Source organism: Lycorma delicatula, chromosome 3, assembly GCF_047948215.1.
Source record: "Lycorma delicatula isolate Av1 chromosome 3, ASM4794821v1, whole genome shotgun sequence".
NCBI lineage: Eukaryota > Metazoa > Arthropoda > Insecta > Hemiptera > Fulgoridae > Lycorma > Lycorma delicatula.
In genome coordinates this window covers 25,974,756-25,997,441 of record NC_134457.1, presented here as the reverse complement: position 1 = coordinate 25,997,441, position 22,686 = coordinate 25,974,756, and the positions used below count along the sequence as shown (strand labels likewise).

General features: G+C 28.1%; 2 protein-coding genes across 2 annotated transcripts in view; both read right to left on the bottom strand.

The window, feature by feature from the left end:
- Positions 1 to 2,319, bottom strand: part of LOC142320826 (nucleoporin SEH1-like) — a 35,005-nt gene extending 32,686 nt beyond the window's left edge. Inside the window, exon 1 of the mRNA XM_075358800.1 lies at positions 2,198 to 2,319. Within this exon, the coding sequence (XP_075214915.1) occupies positions 2,198 to 2,319 (122 nt within the window). The remainder of the gene's footprint in view (positions 1 to 2,197) is intronic.
- A 12,215-nt stretch (positions 2,320 to 14,534) lies between these two features.
- Positions 14,535 to 22,686, bottom strand: part of LOC142320863 (E3 ubiquitin-protein ligase TRIM71-like) — a 101,450-nt gene continuing 93,298 nt past the window's right edge. Inside the window, exon 3 of the mRNA XM_075358839.1 lies at positions 14,535 to 17,128. Coding sequence (XP_075214954.1) covers positions 15,003 to 17,120 — 2,118 coding nt within the window. The 5' untranslated portion in view covers positions 17,121 to 17,128 and the 3' untranslated portion in view covers positions 14,535 to 15,002. The remainder of the gene's footprint in view (positions 17,129 to 22,686) is intronic.

Sequence of the window (22,686 nt, the reverse complement as noted above, 5' to 3'; positions counted from 1 at the left end):
CCCATTCTGTTACCTTATTATCTACAAAATTTCAGATTAATCACTGTTTTGAGTTTTTATTCATTAACAACAACAAACGCAAAACAAAAATCATTAACTTTATTGTTATTTTAAGTTAATACATATAATACAGAGAGTTCAACTTAAAAGAGGCCCCCATCATTCAGTAGTTTATACTAAATGAAAATTTTTGTTAAAATGCACATATTGGTGCGAGGTAATGTTCATAATAGTGGAGCTGGACTGGGAAGGGTTGTTTATTGCCTGAACATTTGAGTATCGCCAGTCTGTGTTGAGCATTGGCTTTTAAACAAGATCGCATAATCATAGGTTGTTTGTTAAAATTTTATTAACTGTTGAAGAATATATATTTGTGATAGAAACCTATTTAGAGATTAAATCTTATGTTGTTTGTTGGCGAAAGTGCAAGGAGAAATTTGAAAAGGAAGCACCAGTAAGAAGTTTTAATCAGAAGTTAGTTAAAAAATTTTATGAAACAAGTTCGATGTTAGACAAGAAACATACCTGATACAAGTCGGTATTAACAATGCAGGTGATACAGGACATTAAAGCAACAATTATAAGTTCTCCTCATAAATCTTTGCAAAGGATAAGCCGGGAAAAGAATATTTCACTAGGTTCAGCCCGTACTGCAGTGAAGATATTGATGAAATGTGATACGTATCGAATGCAAGTTTTCCATGAGTTAATTAATGGTGATTATTAAAGATTTACCCTACTACCAGTGGTTCAAGAACTTCATTAGACTGACGTCATTTTAAATTAAGAATTTTCACAAAGTGTGGTTTCGCTTTGGGAGGTATGTTAATTAACAGAACTATCAGAACTGGAGTACCAAAAACCCAAACTTTTTCTTTGAATTTTCCACAACAAATAGGTGTGTGGTTTCAAGATGACAAATAACAAGACCCTTGTTTTTTTGAAAAAAACTGTGGATCCTGTTGCCTTCCAAGAAATTATCCAACAGTTCATATCCTTACTGCAAGTGGATGAGCACAGCAGCTGGTTGCAATGGGTAGCGCTACTTACCATACAACTCACTCTATTATGGAGATGTTACAGGATTTTTTCAGTGGAAGAATCATTTCTAAAGGATGTGCCCACCAAGATCTATTGAGATTATCTGTTTTTTTTTTTTTTTATTACTATAAACATATTAACAATATAATCTGAATTGCCTAATGCAAAAAGAAAGGAGATAAGTATAGTATTTGGGTTTTGGGTAAATAAAAATGAAGTACATATTGCTGTGGTGAGTCGCACTTGAGAACATTGCTGCAAAGACCAATGGGCAACTTTCCTGCACTGTTAACAGAAGAAAGCTTTTCTCCTCTATCAGATGCCTCACCAAAGCAATGAATTCCTAAAAGTCCCAACAAATGTAAGTTTAGCAATACATTTTATCAAAATATATGCATCAATTAAAATTAACAATGAAACTAATAAATCTTGTTTTATATTGATGATATGGTTTTACAAACTGAATAACAATTCAAGAACGGTTGAAAATAATGAATCTGAAATTTTTTGTGGTAAGGTAATTACGACTGCTGTTTATTTTCAACCTCTGATGGACTATAAAAAAAGATATATTGCCATAACAAAATGATTTTATTACTAAAAAAATGAGTAGTATCTAACTTATTTTTCTACATAATCGCCAAAATGATTGAAGCGTTTGTTGTATTGTGACACCAGCTTTCCAATACCAGATTCAAAGAAGTTTGCCGCTAATGAGGTAAGGTATGTCTTGATAGCTTCCTGAAGTTCTTTGTTAGTGGTGAAGTGTTGTCCATGGAGGGGTCCAAGAGGTGAAGATTGCTAGGTCTGGACTATACAGTGGGTGGTAAAAACCTCCCACTTGAATTGTTTGAGAAGGTCTTGTATCATGTTGGCACAGTGTAGCCCATGCACTGTTATGGATCAAAAACATACTTGACAAGACCGTGCCTCTTCGTTTGTTCTGGGCCACTCTATTGTGCAATGTAAAGATTCACAATAAACTTCATTTGTTATTGTTGTTCTTTACTCCATAAAGTCCACCAACAAGACACCTTTATGGTTCCAAAAGACTGTATCCATTGTTTCCCTGTTGTGTCTGAATTTTTTCGACTTGTTTGAAGAAGAAGTGTACATCCACTGCTTAGACTGCTCGTTGGTTTCTGGACTGTCATACTGGATCCAAGTTTCATTGCCAGTATCGATAGACTTTAAACACTCTTCCTTCTCATTATTGTAATGCATGAGAAACATTAAGGCTGACGCCATTCGCTGCATTTTGTGATTATCACTCGACATTTTTGGGACCCAACATACACACAGTTTCTAATATCCTAGGTCTTTAGTTACAACTGTATACAAAGACTTTGAAATTTCTGCAGTAAGTTCATTTATCGTAAACCTCTGCTTGTTGCAGACAAAATCATAAACACACTCAAGCAGGTGTACAGTAGCAACAGATTTGTGTCCTTGCCGACTTTCATCATGGATGTTTGTTTGCCCTTCTTTAAATTTCCTACACCATTCCTGTACACTACCATCACTCATAAAGTTTTCACCATATACTAAGATCATTCTGTGATGGATTTTGGCAGCGCTACATCCTTCTGCTTGCTTGAAAACATATCACACTTTGCAACTCACACTTGGCGGGAGAATCGATCGTAGTGGCCATATTCAATTGCCTGTAGCTCAGCTCAGACTGATGCAATGGAACTGGCGATGCCAGAGGTTGTGATGGGGGTGCGGCACAATCGCATGATGCACAGACCTAGCTCTGGTTTACTTAGATGCACGATTGGAGATTGAAAAAAAAACAGCCCTTGTAAAATGGGGTAACTTGTATAAAAGTTTGAATACAATTAGTCCAATGGGTTTTTTTTAATAATAAGCAATAAAAGTAAAGACCTGCAATAAATAACTGTACTTTTTTCCTCACCATGATAATATCTTAAGATATAAAATTTTAATACCATTTAAACACAGCATAAAATAATATAAAAGTGATGCAATTAGTTTCAAAATGTGAGGGTCGTGGTTTTATTTTTATAACTTCAAATCCAAATACACATACTTTCATGCCAATAGTAATATGCAACATTCTAGAAAACAGAATAATGAAAATGAGGAAATAAATAGCAACAGTCAAAAAAATAAAATAAAAAACACATGCTCTTACATACACCAAATTTCAGCAACAGTAGTTGAAGCTGGTGATGAATAAATTGGTGTTGAACAAATTTTGAAAAAACTAATTTATTTATCAGAGCACACTCAGATATTATGGTAGTGCTCATATTACTTGAATGTTGTTAGTGATGGAATAATGATCTAATACAAGAAAGATAAAACAGTAATTTTTATTCACAGAAAGGATTTTTGTATTATAGTAAAAACATAGTATTATTAAATTAACAATAACAAAATAAACAAAAAGTGATTTATCGCTACAATGAAAAAACAATGCTAATGATCGCTGTAATGAAATGAGATAAATTTCATCTGCAATGAGATTGAAACACTGTAACAAACAAAACAAAAAGTCGATAATAATTCGTTTTATTACTTATGACACAGTTTGTGAACAAAATAAACAGTGTTATTATTTTAATAATATATATACTTTTTATTCAGTCTATCAAAGAACAAGAACTTTTTTATTCGTAATACAATAATATAATAATTAACACAAAAACTTTGTCAGTCTTACTAAAAATTATATATTATACAAATCACAAGCTACAATATAAGCAGCATAAATTATTACTATTACTCATTCATTATACCATTTAATCACTATACAATAACTATTATATTTATTTATCGATTAATATACAATGAGGTAAACATGTTTTACAGTCTTTTTAAATATTAATAAAAGAACTTTACTAATTAATAATTTGTAAAAATTCAGACATCATAAAATGAAAATAACTTGTAAATACATAATACAACAAACAATGAAAACAAAATTAATCAGTTGTAAAAGGATGGAATAAATGGAGAAAAGTAGGACAAAGCTGATCCCATTACCATAATTTGCTTTGCCTCCATTTTTTTTCTAACAGGGACAAAATAAAACTTCACCTTCAGCCATTAACTTAGGAAGGATCTCTCAATTTATGATGGGAGAATTTGAAGGGGGATGTTTTTTTTAGGAAGTGCCTCTACTATTTTATTATCATTTATTGTAGTCATTATTTCTAAAAATGAGGTTTTGTAAACTAAGTTAAAAAAATTATAACTAATATTAAAACTAGTATCCTTATTTTATAATATAATAAATGGAAACTTACTAACAAACTGAAAAATGATTTTTCATTAGCAAAAGCAGCTAAATTCTGCAAGTTCATGCTAAATTGATAATCAAAATTTTATTTTGCTTAATGCATAGCTATCATTTCTATTTATTTATCAAATTTTTAACAAAGTTAATGTATTTAACAAAACTTTGACAATAACCTCAAATGATATTAAGAATTGGTTGAACAAATTTAGAGAAAATCTTAAACAATGACTACAGGTAGTTCAATAAACATAGCATTCAAATTAAAACAAAAAACAAGGGTATTTCTCTACTACATTAAAAAAAAAAAGCTTAAAATGCTACTCAGCTGCTGATCATGAGTTTCATAACAATAATAATCTCATGATGATAGTGAACTTAATAATCACATGAGAGTTATTCCCTATTAATGGTAGTTTCTGAAGAAGACAAGACTATGAGGTGAAGTGGCAAATTTGAGAAAATTAATTTTAAAAATAAGCAAACAAACCAGAAATATCTTTAAAGAAAAGAATAATAAAGATAATTTGAAAACATGGTCCCTAATTTAATATTTCTGAATATAAAGAATAAGACAACAAATGAAATTAATCTGAAATTTTATAAGTTATAAGTATTTGGTTTATTTTTTCAGTTAAGTTTGCTGAAGTCATTGATTACAAAAAAAAAAAAAATTAAAACTGATCTTTAAAAAATCAAAAATAAAAGAAATTTCACTTACTTTATTTACATTAGCAATATATATTATATTATATAATAATATATTTATATATATTAATGCTTACAGTATACCAATTTTTAATTTTTTTTTCTTTTTACTTTATTCACTAATTTCTATGTATTTGGCATACAATCTATTCAATTTTATTATTTAAAACTTAATATTCAAATAAATTTATCTTTCCATGGTAGTATTATTTAATGCAATCTTGTTTTGTAAAGAAACAATTTACAATAAACATAAACACAAGATTAGTAAGCATGTGATATCAGTCAACAATAAATCACATACCAAGGTTCACAAAGTTTTCTCTTAACGGTAATTTATAATTACCTACTTTAAAGAAAAATTTGTCTTTTTGCCTTAAAAATCATATTAAATTATTTGAATAGAAAAATGGTTTTGTAATATAATCATTAATAAAAGCTATGAAAAGAAATTATTAAAATAAATAGTTACCATTACTGGAACTCAAATAGTGACAGATTAAAACTTGAACTGTTAATAATTCTCTGAAAAAACAATGCAATCCCAAAATTATTAAATTTATCTGAATAGCAAAAATATTTGTAAGCGAGATGTACCTGTCAAACCAGAAGGATGATAATAATTAAAAAGAGGTACAGTTCCAAACTACAGAGGAACAATGTACAAAAAAATGTAGAAAAAAATTGAATCTATCACAGTTGAACTAACATTATATCTTTTACAAAATAAAATTATAAATAAATGCGGCAAAATCACCGGCTATGTTACAGATTATAATATTAACATTTTGAGGATTGAGATCTAGGGAAGCTAAGTGACCATTGGGATGCAGGAATACTCTAAATGAGCCTAATAATGAAGACTTTTTTTAGAGAGGGTCAACACAAATTTACAAAACTGGCAGATACGTTATTGCTGTCAGTGACCTGCTTTAAGGCAGAACACTACAAATTAATAAATATTATTGTGTTATTTATTAAATATCGTACATCTGTTTTATCAAGCTCATATAAAAACTGGATTTGATGAAATTCTTAACCTATATTCCAGTTGAACAGGAGATAAGTGGAATAACATCTGGTTTACAAAAATTTAAAGATTACTTAGTACATATAATTAAACCACTCATCTAATTAGTAACACTCCTAAAGACAATGCTTAATATTATTTAATTGGCCGCATAATATTAACCAAACTGATTATGGTTTACAAAAGTAAAATTGAAAATCCATGATCCTTATGATTTAGTGGAATTAAATATCACAAGTTTTACAATACAAAACTATATAATAATGACAGATAAGAAATTCCACTAATTAAACATAAAATATTATTTCAATAAAAGAATAATTTACAATTATTCTAAAATAATAACAATAGTAAACACAAAAATCATATAACATACGATACCATTTTTAAAAAAACCAACTCATCAGATGAATTTACAGTAAAATAATAAAATAAAACAAAAATAAACAATTAAATAAACGATAGTAAATTTTTATTTTATAACATAACTACTAAAAAGGAACTTTTTATATATCATCTTAATTAAATGTACAAAATTTTAACATGTTAGTATAGTACATTGAAATTATTCATACATAAATAAATAAAAAAATTGTAACAAATAATAAATATAACTTGAAAAACAAAATAAAATAAAATTTGTTGCATAGTGGTACATATTATAAAAACTTGTTTTAGAAAATGTTATTTTTTATGTGTTTATTTTATATTTTATGTGTTTATATGTGTATTTTATGTTTATATTTTATATGAGTTATTTTAATATGGTTTGACTGGAATTAATTACAACACTATTTTTGAATGGATTTACACAGTATCAGTTACAACGTTTAATGACCTGTAATTACATAATCAGTCATTTTTACACATTCTCAGGTGTTTTTGTTATGTAAGACTGTGTTATTTTAAAGAATCGAGGGAAGAAAGTAATGTTTACTCACATTTTTATTAATTCCACACTAGATTAGAAGAATTCAATTCAACCTAATAATCATAGGTTACTATGATTATCCAATAATTAATGCCACTAAAATGTAGTTCTTTTTTTTATTACTTATTGGTCAACGAGTGACTGTTTATTACAAACAATTTGCCAAAATATAAAAATAGATACAGAATCTTAGGCAATTAAGTGAAAAAAACTACTTCAATTCCTTATCAAATCATTTATTTTGTACTGCCCATTAATCATTGTAACTGATAAGTCGTGTACTGTGTATGTCCATTCAAAAATAGTCATAAGACTATTTAATCCCAGTCAAAGCATGTTAAAATAACTCAAGTGAAAAAATAGATGAAATTAATAAATAACGTTAAATGCTAGGAATATTTGTTCTGCTATTCAGTATTACTTAAAACTTATTATCATATAATATTCACAATAAATTCACTTCACTTGAAAATATCAGAATGAATACGGTAATAATAATATTAACTACAATCTTAGATATATTTTTTTAAAAAACCTCAAAGTAATAATAAAATTAGGCTTAGCCTCATTTTAAGAATATATGATATACATTATTTTAATTATTTGTTATTTAATTACATAAGGCAATTAAATATATACAATTGAAATGTTATATAAATATTAATAAACAAAACAACGAATGCTTACACTAACATATTTTTCAGTATTGATTAAATGAAGAACATACCTCTTTAATAATTGTTACAGAACAAAAGAGTTTATTTATGTCTATAAAATATGTCCACTTAAATTAATCATCATTTTGCTGTAGATTGGCAAATACTGACTGATCTTCTAGACCTATCTTTATCATATACACATGAAAATTATAAGAGAACTTTACAGAATTACCTCAATGTTTCCTTGTATCTCTAATTTAAAGGGTTTTTTTATTTGCTATTAATGCAAATAAGGTAACGAAAAAAGCCACTTTAGATTAATTATTCAGGTTTCTTTTTTTAGACTACATGTAGGAAGGCTTGCAAATAAAGTTTTACTATGCAAAAATGTTGTATTTCATGTAATTTTCACTGATTTATTATCTTATAATCTGAAGGATATGTTTTCAATAGCTTTGATGTTTAGCTCTTATTTCTCAAGACTGATTAGCTAGTAGATTTCACATTGAATTCATTGGGATGCCCATATCTACATTACAAGATCTTAATTTTGCCTCTCTTATAAAAAATGATAGAATTACAAACAGATCATCCCCTATTTGAAAAGGGAAGACACTTAAGCCACACTGAAAAATTATGTTTGTATAAACTATACAACATTAATAATAATAATAATAGTAATAATAATAAAACTCACAACAAATTTATAAGCACATTATGGTAGAGTACTTCACCAAATTTAAAAATTTTTCTGTCATTATTGACAATGCTATTATTAATTAAAACATCATTTTAGAAATAAAATAAAAAAGGATACAAGAACTTACAAAATCTGTACAACATTATCATTGTAACAAAATTCACATTATTCTCTTAATAATAATAATAATGCAGAACGGCAACACTCTATATATAAAAACTAATATAATACTAAAACAATAAAAGTTATTAAAATTATAAAACCAATAATATAATGATTATTATTATATAAAATATTTAGAGGTAAATAGAATTATTTTCTATTTAACACAATATGAGTGTTTTAAACATATTTCAAATATAATCACTTTCGTTCTGAGAGTTAACGTAACGGTAGATTTTTCTCAAGTATATTAACATTTTAATAAAACTCAAAATTATTAATAATTTGTTCATGTAAAAATAAAATAAGACAGCACTAGGCACAATGAGAAGTTTCAAGCCTTTTTTTTTTCAATGACTTCAAGAGCATTACTGTAAGCCAGAGATCAATAAAATTACAGATTTTAATATTAAAGATTTAATTTAATACATATAATGGATTGGATATAATTTAAAAAGATTTCATAAGTGAAAATCACTAAATGTAAGAATACCGAACAGTATTATAATTGGTAGTATTGTTAAAATATATCCAATATCAGTATTATTATCGCATCTTGCAAGGAAAGGACAGGTAAGGGGAAGTTTACTCAGGAACCAACAGATCAATTATTTTTGTATTGATTGGGAAAAAGCCACCCAAGAACATTTACAGTACTTAATAGAACGACCTTCCTCGTACTTGCAATTCTAGAAGTGTGGAAGTAGCATAATATAAATGATTCAGCCAACCACTGAATATAATTATTTATGAATAACTGATTAATGTTCTTTATAAAACCAAAAAAAATTATCTGCTACCTTGTCTTTGGATATCTACAATTTACTTTTACTTTTTATCACTTAAGATTTTTGTCTTGTCTGTTATAACATAGATTAATCCGTTATTCATAAGACACCATAAATTTTATAGTCTTCTCAAAAGAATTAAAATGTATACAATATATCTGATTTGTAATTATTTAAAAATTCATACGTAATCAACATTTTCTATAGCACAATTAAGTTTTATATAGCAACATAATGAGAGAACAATATTGTATTATAAATTAGACTACAAGATTTTAAAATACAAAATTTTTTAATGATAAACCAGATCAAATTTTATAATAAAAGTTTTGAATAACTTACTTCAAACTTTTGGGGTCAACTTTAAGATGGGAGAACCAGTAACTTCAGACAGTTACAAAAACTACTAAAAATGTTTTAAAGTAACTTATTAAAACACTTGATTTAGTTTATTGTTACAAAAGTCTATATTTTTAAATTATCATTACAGACTATAATTGAAAAATTTGCATACTATTTCAAACATTATAAAATAGAATAAATAAAAGGAAAACATTGGACAGAAGGTATTGCAGTAGCGAATGTCATTGATTTACTAGAAAAATCTATATAACAACAAAATACTGGTGCAGTATTTAAAGAGATATGTAAAATGCATATTTCTTTAAAAAGAATAATTCTCAATACTGTTGTGAGCTTAGTAAACGCATCAACAATACGACTGCATGTATTCTACATCATATATTAATTGGTTTGGGTATATAAAACAAGAAAAAACTGTCACTGTTATTGGACCTGTTTGGAGAGCAAAACAATCCCTGTGGAGCAAAAATGGGATGACAACAACAAAAATAAAATAGAAAGTAGAATAATAGCAAATAAAAATTAATTGATATATGTTGGAAAAGTATATGAATATCCAAAATCAAAAAGGGTAACCAGAAAAGGGTAACAGCACTTACAATGTATGTAAGTACAATGTAAAGAGTTTCTGTTTTGTAAAAAATGGTTTTATAACCCTACAGAACGAAAATAAATTAAGACTATAGGAAGGTAAAAATGTATACTAATATTTATTCCTAATAAGGATATTTATCACTAGGGTAAGTAATATATGCATAAATGTAAGATAATTTTTTACAATAATCATAATAAAAAAATTACACAATCAGTCTAAATAATCAGTCTTGTGATTATTATTAAAAACTTATTTTACCCGTATAATATAAGTTATACATAATATATGTACTGTATATAAATATAAGTATGTAACAAATTGTTATCAGTCTTATACACTCATGATTATGATTATAATGTAATATTATCTATATACAAATCAGTAGAACAATATAATAATAATAATAATAAAAAGAAGCATAAGAAATATAATACATTAAGTAAGAAGAAACTATTGAAAAGGAAAACAAGCCACTGAGCATTATTTTTAAGTAATGCATACTAATTAAATATTTGTAATTTTTTTACATTATTACTTCAAGGAAATATAATGATTCATTATTATATCTGGCAGAGATACCATTAACTGGATTTTTAATGCTTATGTTGTGGATTTACTTCAAAATACTACCAATTGTACCCCAATTGACTTTGATTCAATTACTGACACGAACTCAAGAACGTGTACAGTGGAATCAAAACCAGACCTACATTTCATAAACACCATCATTACTTCATAGAGTGTAGTGAATATGTTTGATTAATGAAAAAACTATATTTTTTTTTTTTAAGGACACACTGAAAATTATGTAAGCCAACAAAGTTCAAGCCTGTGAGACTGAAGAGAAATTGGAGAGGAAAGAAACTTTCAGCAAAATCTTATTAGAAGGTCTAGACTGCTGTCAAATATTAAGGCACTCAGGATTGATTAGGTTTACTTATTGAAGGAGAATAATAAATGGCAAAAAGGCGAAGTAAAAATAAAGTTCACAATCTATAAAGTAGATTAATGAAGTACATTCACAACTTATAAAGTAGATTAAGGAAGTATAGTACAGAAATTACAATGAGATTTGAGTACCAGTTAAAAAAAAAACTCATGGAGCATTACTTCACATCAGTTAAATGACTGCTGACAAAAAAGAAATCCACTTAATTTTATCATTAAGAAAAAACATATTTTAATTACTATAACACTGAACAAAATTGCTTATATGCATATTTTAATGAGGAAGGTGAGATATAAATGATATAACTGGGAAAAAAATTAAAGACCCTGAATGGGTCATTGAATTCCATGCAATAATACATTCAAACCCCACTGACTTAAACACCAGCATGCTGGCTACTATACCACACCAACTGACCGGCCACTTGATTATTAATCATAAAAAATTATCCATTAGAAAATTAGATAAAATGTGTGGCAAAATAATTACAATGGTAAATAATTAGAAATAATCTTAATGCTGTAGGATTATAAGTTGGACATAATAATTATATTATTGTATCATACTTTAAAATTAAGAAAGTACATTTTTATAAACATGTATATAGAGAAAAGAAGTAAAAAAACTGTGTGGCTTCCTACTCTTTTGGGGTTAAAATTTTGAAAATTACAATTTCCAGACAGTTTTAGCAAAAAAGGAGATACGACTTATAGATAACTACAATAAATTATATTCTATAATATATTTTAATTTTTATCTATATCTTATTTTTCTTGTCATTTATAAAATGAAAAAGTTATAATTTTTATGATATATAACTTTATAAAATCATTTTTGAAATCACAACTATTACAATGATTTGTGTAAAGTTAATGCAATACTGATCTTAAAACAGTTTAAAGATTCTTTTTTTATAAATGTTAAATATCTTTTAATTTAATATCACGACTGCATCACAAAAAATAAATCTACAGTGTTGGTGCATCAGTTTATTTCTATGATGTTTTCATAACATTAAACAGGAGAAAAAATGAACTAATGCATTACTATATTGTTACAAACATTTGAGTACATGACATTCATTAGAAAAAAAAATTATACATCTAAGTAAAGTATTAATTGTTTAATGTCATTTATTACACAATATATTTTTCTAAAATGAACTGAAAATTATATAATAATGAAATACAGGGAAAATGTTCTAATTTTCTTTGTTTACATACAAAAGATCACAAAACTGGTTTTATGTATTACAGAACATAACCTTACATTTACTTGTAGGTTATGTTCTATAGTGAATGGTTATTTTTAAAAACCTATATATATAGTAAAACATGATGTGAATAACAGCAGTTTTGATATTGTTTCTAACAGCACTTGCTTATTATTCCTATGACATACTTTCACTCTACATAATCAAATGAAAATCTAACATCATTTAAACTTAACATGAAGAAATTTTACAATGTGACAGAGCTTTACTTATTAATTACATATTTTCCCTGAAGCTAATATTCTTGAACCACAGGAGTATTCATTAGCTGCTGTGGTCTAATTTTTCTAATGGTATTAATATTATATGGTAATAAATAATTTTTACATTAAAATAAAAAAACATCTGTTTTTTTTCAGCATAAAAACAATCTGGAGTTAAGTAAGAATTTTTACTGTAAAAGTTATACAACTAAAACACAATTCTTTAAAATCAACATCCATTACAAATATATATATATATATATATATTCTATATGATATTTTATTAGTTTAGCTCATTAAAAAGCCATTAAAATTTAAGAAACAAAAAAAATTAATAAAAATTTTAAACTACAAAATTTCTTGGCATAAGACAGTTGTTCACATAAGAACAAACTCATTGCCAGTAAAGCAATTCAGTTCGCTCGTGTACACAACTTTAAAAAAATATTAAATGATGATTGCATATGTGATTATTTTTAATTACTGTTTTATAATTGTTATATGTGATATATTTGTTGTCATAGTCTAAATCAATAATCAATATATTGACAAAGCATAAATTAAAAATAAAATATGCCTGAGTCATGGAATGTTAAGTTTTTTCTGTTTACATATGTATGCATCTCATACCAAACAAGTAATAGACTTTTTGTACTACAGGTAGGCCTTATATTATATAAAGAAATGACCTGAGGAATTGGTTACCAACAATAAAAACCTTAACCTAACCTAACCTAAAAGTCAAATTTATTATTATACACTGACAAATAACACTAACAGAAAAAACATTTCATCATTAAAATAATATCAAAATGTTAAATAATAACAACACATAACACTTATATAAATACAAGATATAAAATACAAATACAAAAAAGTTTTATCCAGCACTGCCAATCATTCTATGTGGCACTGGAATCATCAAAATAGTATTACAAAAATTGCATTTTCATTAGAGTAAAATTATTTTGTATCTGCACCTAACTTTTTAATTCTGGAACAGATAGAGCATTTTAATCTGTTCTAATTCAATTTTAAGAAAAGATATATATTTACTTTTCTTTTACTACAAATAGATCCAATATGTGGGAAAAAATATAAAAACAATATGTGGTAAAACCCCCTATTAATATCACGAAATATCAAAAACATAAATATACAATTTAGACAAACTATTTTGGTTTGTAACATGGTTCTTTAAAATGATTATTCAATAATCTCAAAACAAGAGTTGTTGAAGGTACAGTTTTCTTTTTAATTAAAAGTTTTAGTTCAACATTTAGGATATTTAAATAGACATTTACTAACTATAGTACCAGGTGTCATACAAGATTAAATTTTGATTAATTATTTCTAGTAGTTTACGTGTTGCTAAAATAATAGTTTATAATATTAATAAATTTAATTTAAAAAAAAAATTGTTAATATTAAGTGAAATTTTTATTTTTTTGTAGGGTAAATCTGTATTAAACAGATTATCATTTAAGGTAAGTTTTTAATCATAAAATCATAATATTTTATGAACAGTGTTGGAATTTATGTTGTATGTGTTTTCTGATTAAAATTTTTAATTGCAATGTCTGTAAATTCTTATTTTTTATATACTATCTACTTTTTTTTCTTAAAAGTTACCAAACATAAGAGAATTAGTTTTTTACAGTTTATTAACCAAGAGGATATTGAGATGTTTCTAGGTCCTAAATTATAGAGACAAAAATAGATTTATGAAAAAAGATATAAAAAAAAGACATTTTTTTCAAAACTTTTTTTAGAATGTATTTTTTTCAATCAATCCACAAAAAAATTAAAGTTTTTTCAAAATCTCACTACAATTCTTGTAGTTTTTGAAAGAATTATTACGGGTAAAACACCTGGAGTATTTATTAAATGGTTGAATCCTACATATTTATAGAAATAATTTTACATTTAAGCTTTTAACTGTACCTTCACAGTTTAAATGACTTAAAAGTTATAAAGCATTTGGAACCTATTACAGATTAGAGTGTTTTCATACAGTAGAACGCTAGTTAACCCATATAATCTGAAATTATCACCCTAAGTGATACCATAATTCAAGAATTAATTAAAATTTCATTTTTTCTGTTTTTTATAATTATAACGAATAAGTAATGTATTTTTATTTTATGAAATATATTAGTTTTAAAAACAATGAATACGGCATTCTGGTTTTGCATACTACAGAACTGTCAATTCAAGAATGGTTCTACTGTATTTCATTATGAACTAAAATTATTTCTTAAATTGATTAAAACAAAGTGGTATATTCCACAGATTTTTAAAAAATGCATCATAATTAAACAAATAATTAATAAGTTTAGAAGACTTGAATTCGATTATTTCCAAAATCAACAACAACAATTTTGCCATCAGGTGTAAGGCAGACACCACTTGGACGATCCAATTGCCCTATGTCTTTTCCTGATGCACCAAATTGCCAGAGAAAACTACCACTCTGTTCAAATACCTGAATTCTATTATTTCTGGAATCAGCTACAATTAAATGTCCATCATAGTCAACAGTAACACCTTGTGGTCGTAAGAATTGTTTTGTTCCAGAGCCTTCAGCACCTAAAAAGCGAGCATGCAAGCAATTATGCTCGATTACAACCAGACGATGATTATTAAAGTCAGTAACAATTATCACTGAATTCGGACCGAAACAAACGCCTCTTGGAGAGTCAAAATGTTTCCACATGCCTGAAGCATTTTCAAATCCATATTTACTAATAAAACTACCATCTGCGGCAAATAACTGTATACGGTGATTTCTCGTATCAGATACGACAATACAACCATCTGAATTTACATCGACATCCCATGGATAATTGAATTGACCATTTTTAGAACCTTTATCACCGAATGTAAATAGAAACTGTCCATCGTGAGTAAATATCTGGATTCGATGATTATCCTTATCTGCTACAATGATATGCCCCAAAGGATTTGTGGCTACACCAGCTGGTCTATCAAACTGCCCTGGCTCACTACCGTGTTTACCAAATTTGTGTAAGAATGTGCCATCGTTTTTAAATATCTGTATTCGATTATTACTTCTATCTGCAACAACAATGTTACCTTCCCGATCGCAACACACACCCCATGGTCGGCATAGCTCACCATCACCATCTCCTTCTTTACCAAATGTCAATGTGGAGGTGCCCAAATTATTGTTATACTTTCTAGCACTACATACACATACTGGATATAGACTCGGTACATTTGATCTATTTCGAAGTGATATTTGAGAGTTTGTTGCAGTTGCTGCGCAATCTGGATTAAATCGAAATGATAAATAACCAGAATCACGCCTTTCTTCTAGATCGGGTGATAATGTAGCACAATTATCAGAACCAGAAAGATAAGGTGGTGTTAATGAATCATGTCCATTGGATAAATCATCTAGACGACTTTTAACAGGTATAGTTAAAGAAGACATTCTGGCTCGAGATGTATGCATTAATCCTTCACCCAGAGTTAGACTATTTTGAATGTAAGATGAAGAATTAATTTCCCCAAATGTACTAACAGCTCTTAATAATCCAATATCCGGCGGTATAAAACTTATGCAATCATCTTCTTGTGGATTTAAACCAACTCTAACTGATCTTGTTAAATGTTTTAAATCTTGCAGCGCTTGAACTTTGGCGTGTAGTAGATCCATAGGCGATCCAATTTCAAGCGCTTCAGACAACCGATCTGTAGTAATCACAAAACGAGTTAAAGCACTTTCTAATCCTTCAGATTGTTTACGTAAAACTTGTAATTTTATTTTTCTTATATTTTCAACTTTAGTTATTAGTTCACATTCACGTTCTTTTAAGACCGCTTGAAATTTGGCAACAACCATTTGTATGTCTTTTGCTACATTGTAGGCTCTTGTAACAACAGCTTCCATCATTTTCTGGGTCATTTCCAAGCCTTCCCTCACAGCCTGCGCTCCGGCTTTAGAATCTGATAATAATTTCATACTTGCAGTACGGGAACTATCAATTGCATCTTGTAAGTAAACAAAAGAATGTCCTCTATGTATTCCACTGGTACATTCTCCACAAATAACAATTCCACAGGTATCGCAAAAAAATCGAATGACCTCATTAATATGTTGGTCGCAGTATGAATTACCATTCGGGCTGGTACCGGGTTTAGAAAATGGAGACAACTGAGCAGGACTCCCTGTAATACGTAAAATACAATGATCTTTGGTTAATCTTACCCTTAAATGGGCTCTTACACAACTATCACACAAATACTCATTACAATCTCTGCATCTTGATGTTGCTGAAGTTCCTTCATCACAACTGCCACATAAAAATGTGGGCGATTCTGATTTTTCTTGTAGTAAATCGTTCAGAAAGATGTCATCAGAATCAAATGAACAAATATTATTGATGCATGATATCATAGAGTTCTGATCTGAAAATGCAGTAGCCATTTTCTTATCTGAAACAAACAAATACATTTCAAGTTATTACATATTTCTACTAAAGTAATAGTAATATTAATAGAAAGTAGTCCACTTTATAGCAAATATTTTAACATAAAATAATAAAAATGTTTTAGTTTCTGCTATTAAAAATATTAACATTGGTTCCTAGAGCAACAGATACATTGAAACAATGATTTATACTGTCTGTCACAGTCTTCTTTAAGGGAATGGTGCATGCTAAGCAACTATAGCACAAATGACACTAACAGCAGCTGATCTCGCTGAGAGTAATAATTCATACATAGCCAATTCTTAGTATGTGCATGTTACTTATGGGTGAATATAATCTTTCCTCAGTGGAGTTGGCATACTGAAATACAGTGATATATTCAGCTCCGGAAGGAAAAAACTCCACTCCTTACTTTTTCCAATAAGTTTGGTGTGAGACTGTTAATATTGTTGGAAACAATATTGTCAATTTTACAATATTCAACAGTAGACTAGTGTCTACTGTTGAATTGTCTGCAACAATTTGGTTATAATACCTGACTATAATCACTTCAGGAGTTTGTGGAGGTCCTACCCATAATCAACATTTGTCACAACAGTTAAAAAAGAATTACTAAGAAGTTAACAAATAAAAATAATAATTCCATCAAATACATTTAGCAAATATATAAGATAATTAAAAAAAAATCAATATAAAATAAAATAATCATATGGAGAAGTTAACTATTACAAGTTTACTATTTAAAAATTCATCAAGTTATACTACTCATGTAAAATTAAATTTTTTATTTGGTTGATGAAATTGCACAGAATCTTTAAAGTTTGTACGTGGAGTATGGAAGTGGAGTTGGTGGATGATATTACTTTTTTAAATGGGCATAAAAGAAAATTAAGGTCTTAAAAATAATTCATTGCCATAAGTAAGTATGCTTAATTATTTGAAATAGTTCAGTGATCTGGTTTAATGGAAGTGTTATCTGTTTAAAAACAAAATGGGGTATTCCATTTTAATTCAACAAATGATCAGTGCGTCGCTATTTTTAATTTTGATGATATTTGGTATATGATAACTATCCACCTTGTTGTGGCCAAAAAATTTTTTTATATTTAAAAAAAATCTTTCCGTGAGTAATAGACTATTTTCTAACTTTCCAACAGGTAAAAACAAGCCATTTTTGTCACTTTTTCCATGAGCTGTAGCATTTCTTATTTTACATCGTACAGAGGGTCAAAAGGGGCTTTTTTTGGAAAGAGTAAAGATGGAACTTCATCTTAGTATACTCAAAATTCATTTTGTTACATAACCAAACCTTGTACATTACAAATTGCAAATACTTAAGTTACATTTACAAATTGTTGTTTTATTTTTTTCAAATTTTGGCCCAAAACAAATAATGAAGAGCTTAAGGTAATAGGCTTAGGTAAATGGAAGAATTTGAGTAGTTAGTTCACAATGGTCAACAGAAACCCACTGTTTGAAGATAATAGCTTCTCTTATAGAGACAGAATCCTTGTCTGGCATCATTCGGTAAAAATCTTGGACACATTTAATAACATTTTTATTAATTACATGAGTGGGTTTCTTTTTGCCAATTTGTGACAAAATTCCACTTCTTTTAACAAATTGTTTGGATTGACGGGATAAAACTGACTAAATGAGTGGGTTTCTTTTTGCCAATTTGTGACAAAATTCCACTTCTTTTAACAAATTGTTTGGATTGACGGGATAAAACTGACTAACTCAAAACTCATTTAGAATTTTTTGAATGCTAAGTAATATTTCTAGCTGCTTAGTAATAAACTTAAAACATTAATTTTATCCTGGGTTGATGTAACTTTTCATTTTATCCTTTAATTTAATGATTAATTCTTCATATTCCCTATCTAAATCAGCATAATTATGTGGTACTAAACTGGTTTCTTCTGTAAAAATATTTAAATCAAAGGAATCGTTTAATTTATTGGTAATTGACTTGGCTATTTTTGCAACTTTATATTTTATAATTGGTTCCTTTGGGCTGCTCGATATTTTTTTAATCTTAACAGGAAAAATGTCAAATGCTGAACAAGCTTTATTCAGTGACTCGACTATAACACATTGAGGCTCAAATATATTTTGACATTCCAGTTCGCTTACTGTATCATCTTGTGGTTTTTGTATTTTGTTTACGCATTTTGTATACAGTGCTCTGCCTGAAATTAATTTTAAATTTGAACTGCTTGTTGAAAGTGTCAAAGCTATTTCTTGAAGAGATTTCTTAACTGGTTTACAGCTAAATGGGTCAGAGCAACATTTCCCATTAATATGAAAATATTTATCTAAATATTCAGTTTTATGAAAAGTACCAATAGTTTTTGTTTCAGTACATCCACTACTTAAAGATATCAATGTTATTTGCTGTTCAGTAAACTCTAAAATATCGTTCTATACTGAAGATCTATTGCAAGTCAATTTTTTACATACAGTTTCAGTGTGAATGCCAATTGAACACTCCATAATCTGTTTTTATAAAATGCAAGGGTTCTTACAATAACAATACAGTTAGTATAAATTATAAACCTACCAACTGCACCTCACTTTGTCTTAACCCAGTTTCTCTACAGCTAAAATAAAAATCTATGTAATTAATAAAATCAAAAATACAAGATATCACATAAAAGAGAGGTTAATAAGAGAGATATAATTGTTATTTGCTGTTCAGTAAACTCTAAAATATCATGGAATAAGAAGAAGAAGATCAATTTTAAGTCAATTTGTGACATACTGTTTCAGTGTGAATGCCAATTTAACATTCCATAATCTGTTTTTATAAAATGCAAGGGTTCTTAGAGTAATAATGCAGTTAGTATAAATTTAAAACTATCAATTGCACTTCTTTGTCTTATCACAGTTTCTCTACAGCTAAAATAAAAATTTCTGTAATTAATAGAATTAAAAATAAAAGATATTGCATAAAAGAGAAGTTCACTGTTAATAAAATTACTTTATAAACAAGTGTAAATTACCTAACCACAGTATTAACACAAATCAAGACAATAACTGAGCCTTCTACAATGTTCACATTAATGATTTTGAAAACATTTATGCCCATGCATGTCAATTCACTTTTGTGTTTAAATATGAGTTTGTGTGTATGAGTTGTACTACTTTAAGTAACAATCTATCTAGAATATAAGCTATCTCATTATAGACATATCAAAATATTTTGTGTAGTAGGCCTACATTATTATCTGAAAAAATACATGCTTTGAATTTTTGGATACTTTGTTCACAGTTAGAAGAAACAATGTTTTTGGTGGTTTTGATGGCTTCATTACTCATCAATCCCTTTGAGTAACAAAATAAATTTTATATGGTTTTAAAGTAAACTTTTACATAAATGTGAAGGGAGAAATTTATTGTTCGCAAAAAGTGAATTTTTGCACCTAAAAGTTAAGTTATTATATTAGATATTATTATAGTAACTATACTAAATTACTAGTATAACTTGTGATATTACAAGTTTTATTAAACTGGTTGCCTAAATAAATGATATAATCTTTTTCCTTTATCAGAAATAATTAACTAATTCTACATGTTATAATAACATTACTTAAAGGTAGAGTTTTTGCATGTTGAGCAAAGATTAACAGCTGCAAATAAATAAGAGTTCATATTAGCAGGGCGGTGGTCACAGTACAGGGGGATGAGAGAAGGTTGAAGTGATAGTGGATAGGGGAGTAACAAGTCCCACCCTCAAGACAACACTGGAACCAAGGTCACTGCCGCCATGTTAACCTCAATTCTGTTTCTGTCTTGTCCTTGGCAAGTGACTTGCGTTGATATGGAGTATATACAACACACATGCACAAACACATACTAGTATAATATACTATTACAAGGCTCAGGCATTCACCAACACATGTTCTTTTATGTTTCCTTTTACATGCTTTATAAAAATCCTCCTTTTCACCTGATACATTAAAAGAAATATGACAGACTAAGAAGACTGCAATATATCATATATATAATCAGAGAATATATTATGGACAAACCATTCCTATGTAAGAAATGAAATCATTAAAAGATACTTTAGAAATAGACTTAAGGTTTCCCCCTTCAATAAAATTCAAGTCATTGTGTAGCAGGTATGTTTGGAACATAACTATTGAAAAAATTACATTTAAGGAATTATAAGTAAAATCTAAAAAAAAATATGTTTGGCTTATATAAATTATGGCAAAGACTAAACATTTGACAAATTAGTGAGGCTAACAAGTAAAGAAAAATTGCAACTCATTGGTTCCACCTGGTTACTTTTTGAACTGACTCTTTTGAAGAAAAAAAATTCCTAATGTATTTTTTTTTGTGAAATAACACTAAATTATAATCAGAGAACTTTGTATGTCAGAGTTAGTTAAATGCATAGATCTCCTCATCGGTTTTGACTTGCCAGAGGAAACAAACTTTACAACAGAAGAAACTGGATACTGGTTCGTTTTATTTATGAATCCTATCTCTGGTAAATACAAGGCTATGCAGATTACAGCTGCCCTACTCCATTTTTATGAGAAATGAATTTTATGGTTTGTAGAAAATGTCCAGCCTGACTGGAATTCAAACCCAGAACCTTCTGAATGTTAAATACATTTAAATCTTAATTACTTGTATGTTCTATAACTGATAAAAAAAAAAATATTTAAAACAGATCTACAAAAAACTTATAAATCTAATCTTAATCTTTCTCCTTCCTTCTTGCAAAACAAAATCATAAAAAATGTATCATTATTTTCATAGATTAATGAACAAATCTTCTATATATATATATATATACTTTGGTGAATTGTGCGTACGCCCGCGAATGTTTCTGAATTAGTTCGGACCCACTAGATGGCGCTGGGGTAGAAATATTTCGAAAAATTGCAATTATGGTCGATTTGGCTCGTATTCAGAATATGTATTAGTAACGTGAAAAGAAATAGACTAGCTAGTTGAAGCTGGGGTTGAGATATTTAGAAAAATCGTATTTATGGGCCGATTTAGCTCATATTCAGAATATGTGTAAGTTAAAGAAAAGAAAAATTTTTGCAAAAACGATACCCGCTAGGTGGCGCCGGTATCGAGATATTTACGAAACAAACAAACAACCAAATATACAAATAGACTTTCTTCTTCTATTTATACAAAATACAATATTCGTATTTGTGTCCGCTATAGGCTAAAAAAACTCTTGGACCGATTTATGCGCGGGTTTCTGAAAAATAATCCGCGTTGTTCGGAGAAGGTTTAAAGCTACTGAAATCCTCGATCTGACCAGTAGGAAGAAAGTTAGGGGTATTTTGAAACGACTACTGTGTTCAGTGAGTGGTTTGAATTAAATCCGATAGGTAGTACTGTTGTTTGCCCATTGGATTTATTTACATTCTAACTTTTCTAAAATGAAAGGTTAAATTTTGTGAAGTTTCATAATAATCAGTTTTTTAATGTTTAATAAAACTTTCAATTGTGTTCATTTAATCTAAACATATACTCAAATTTAGCAATAGCGAAGCATTGCCGGGTCTGCCAGTATTAAAAAATAAA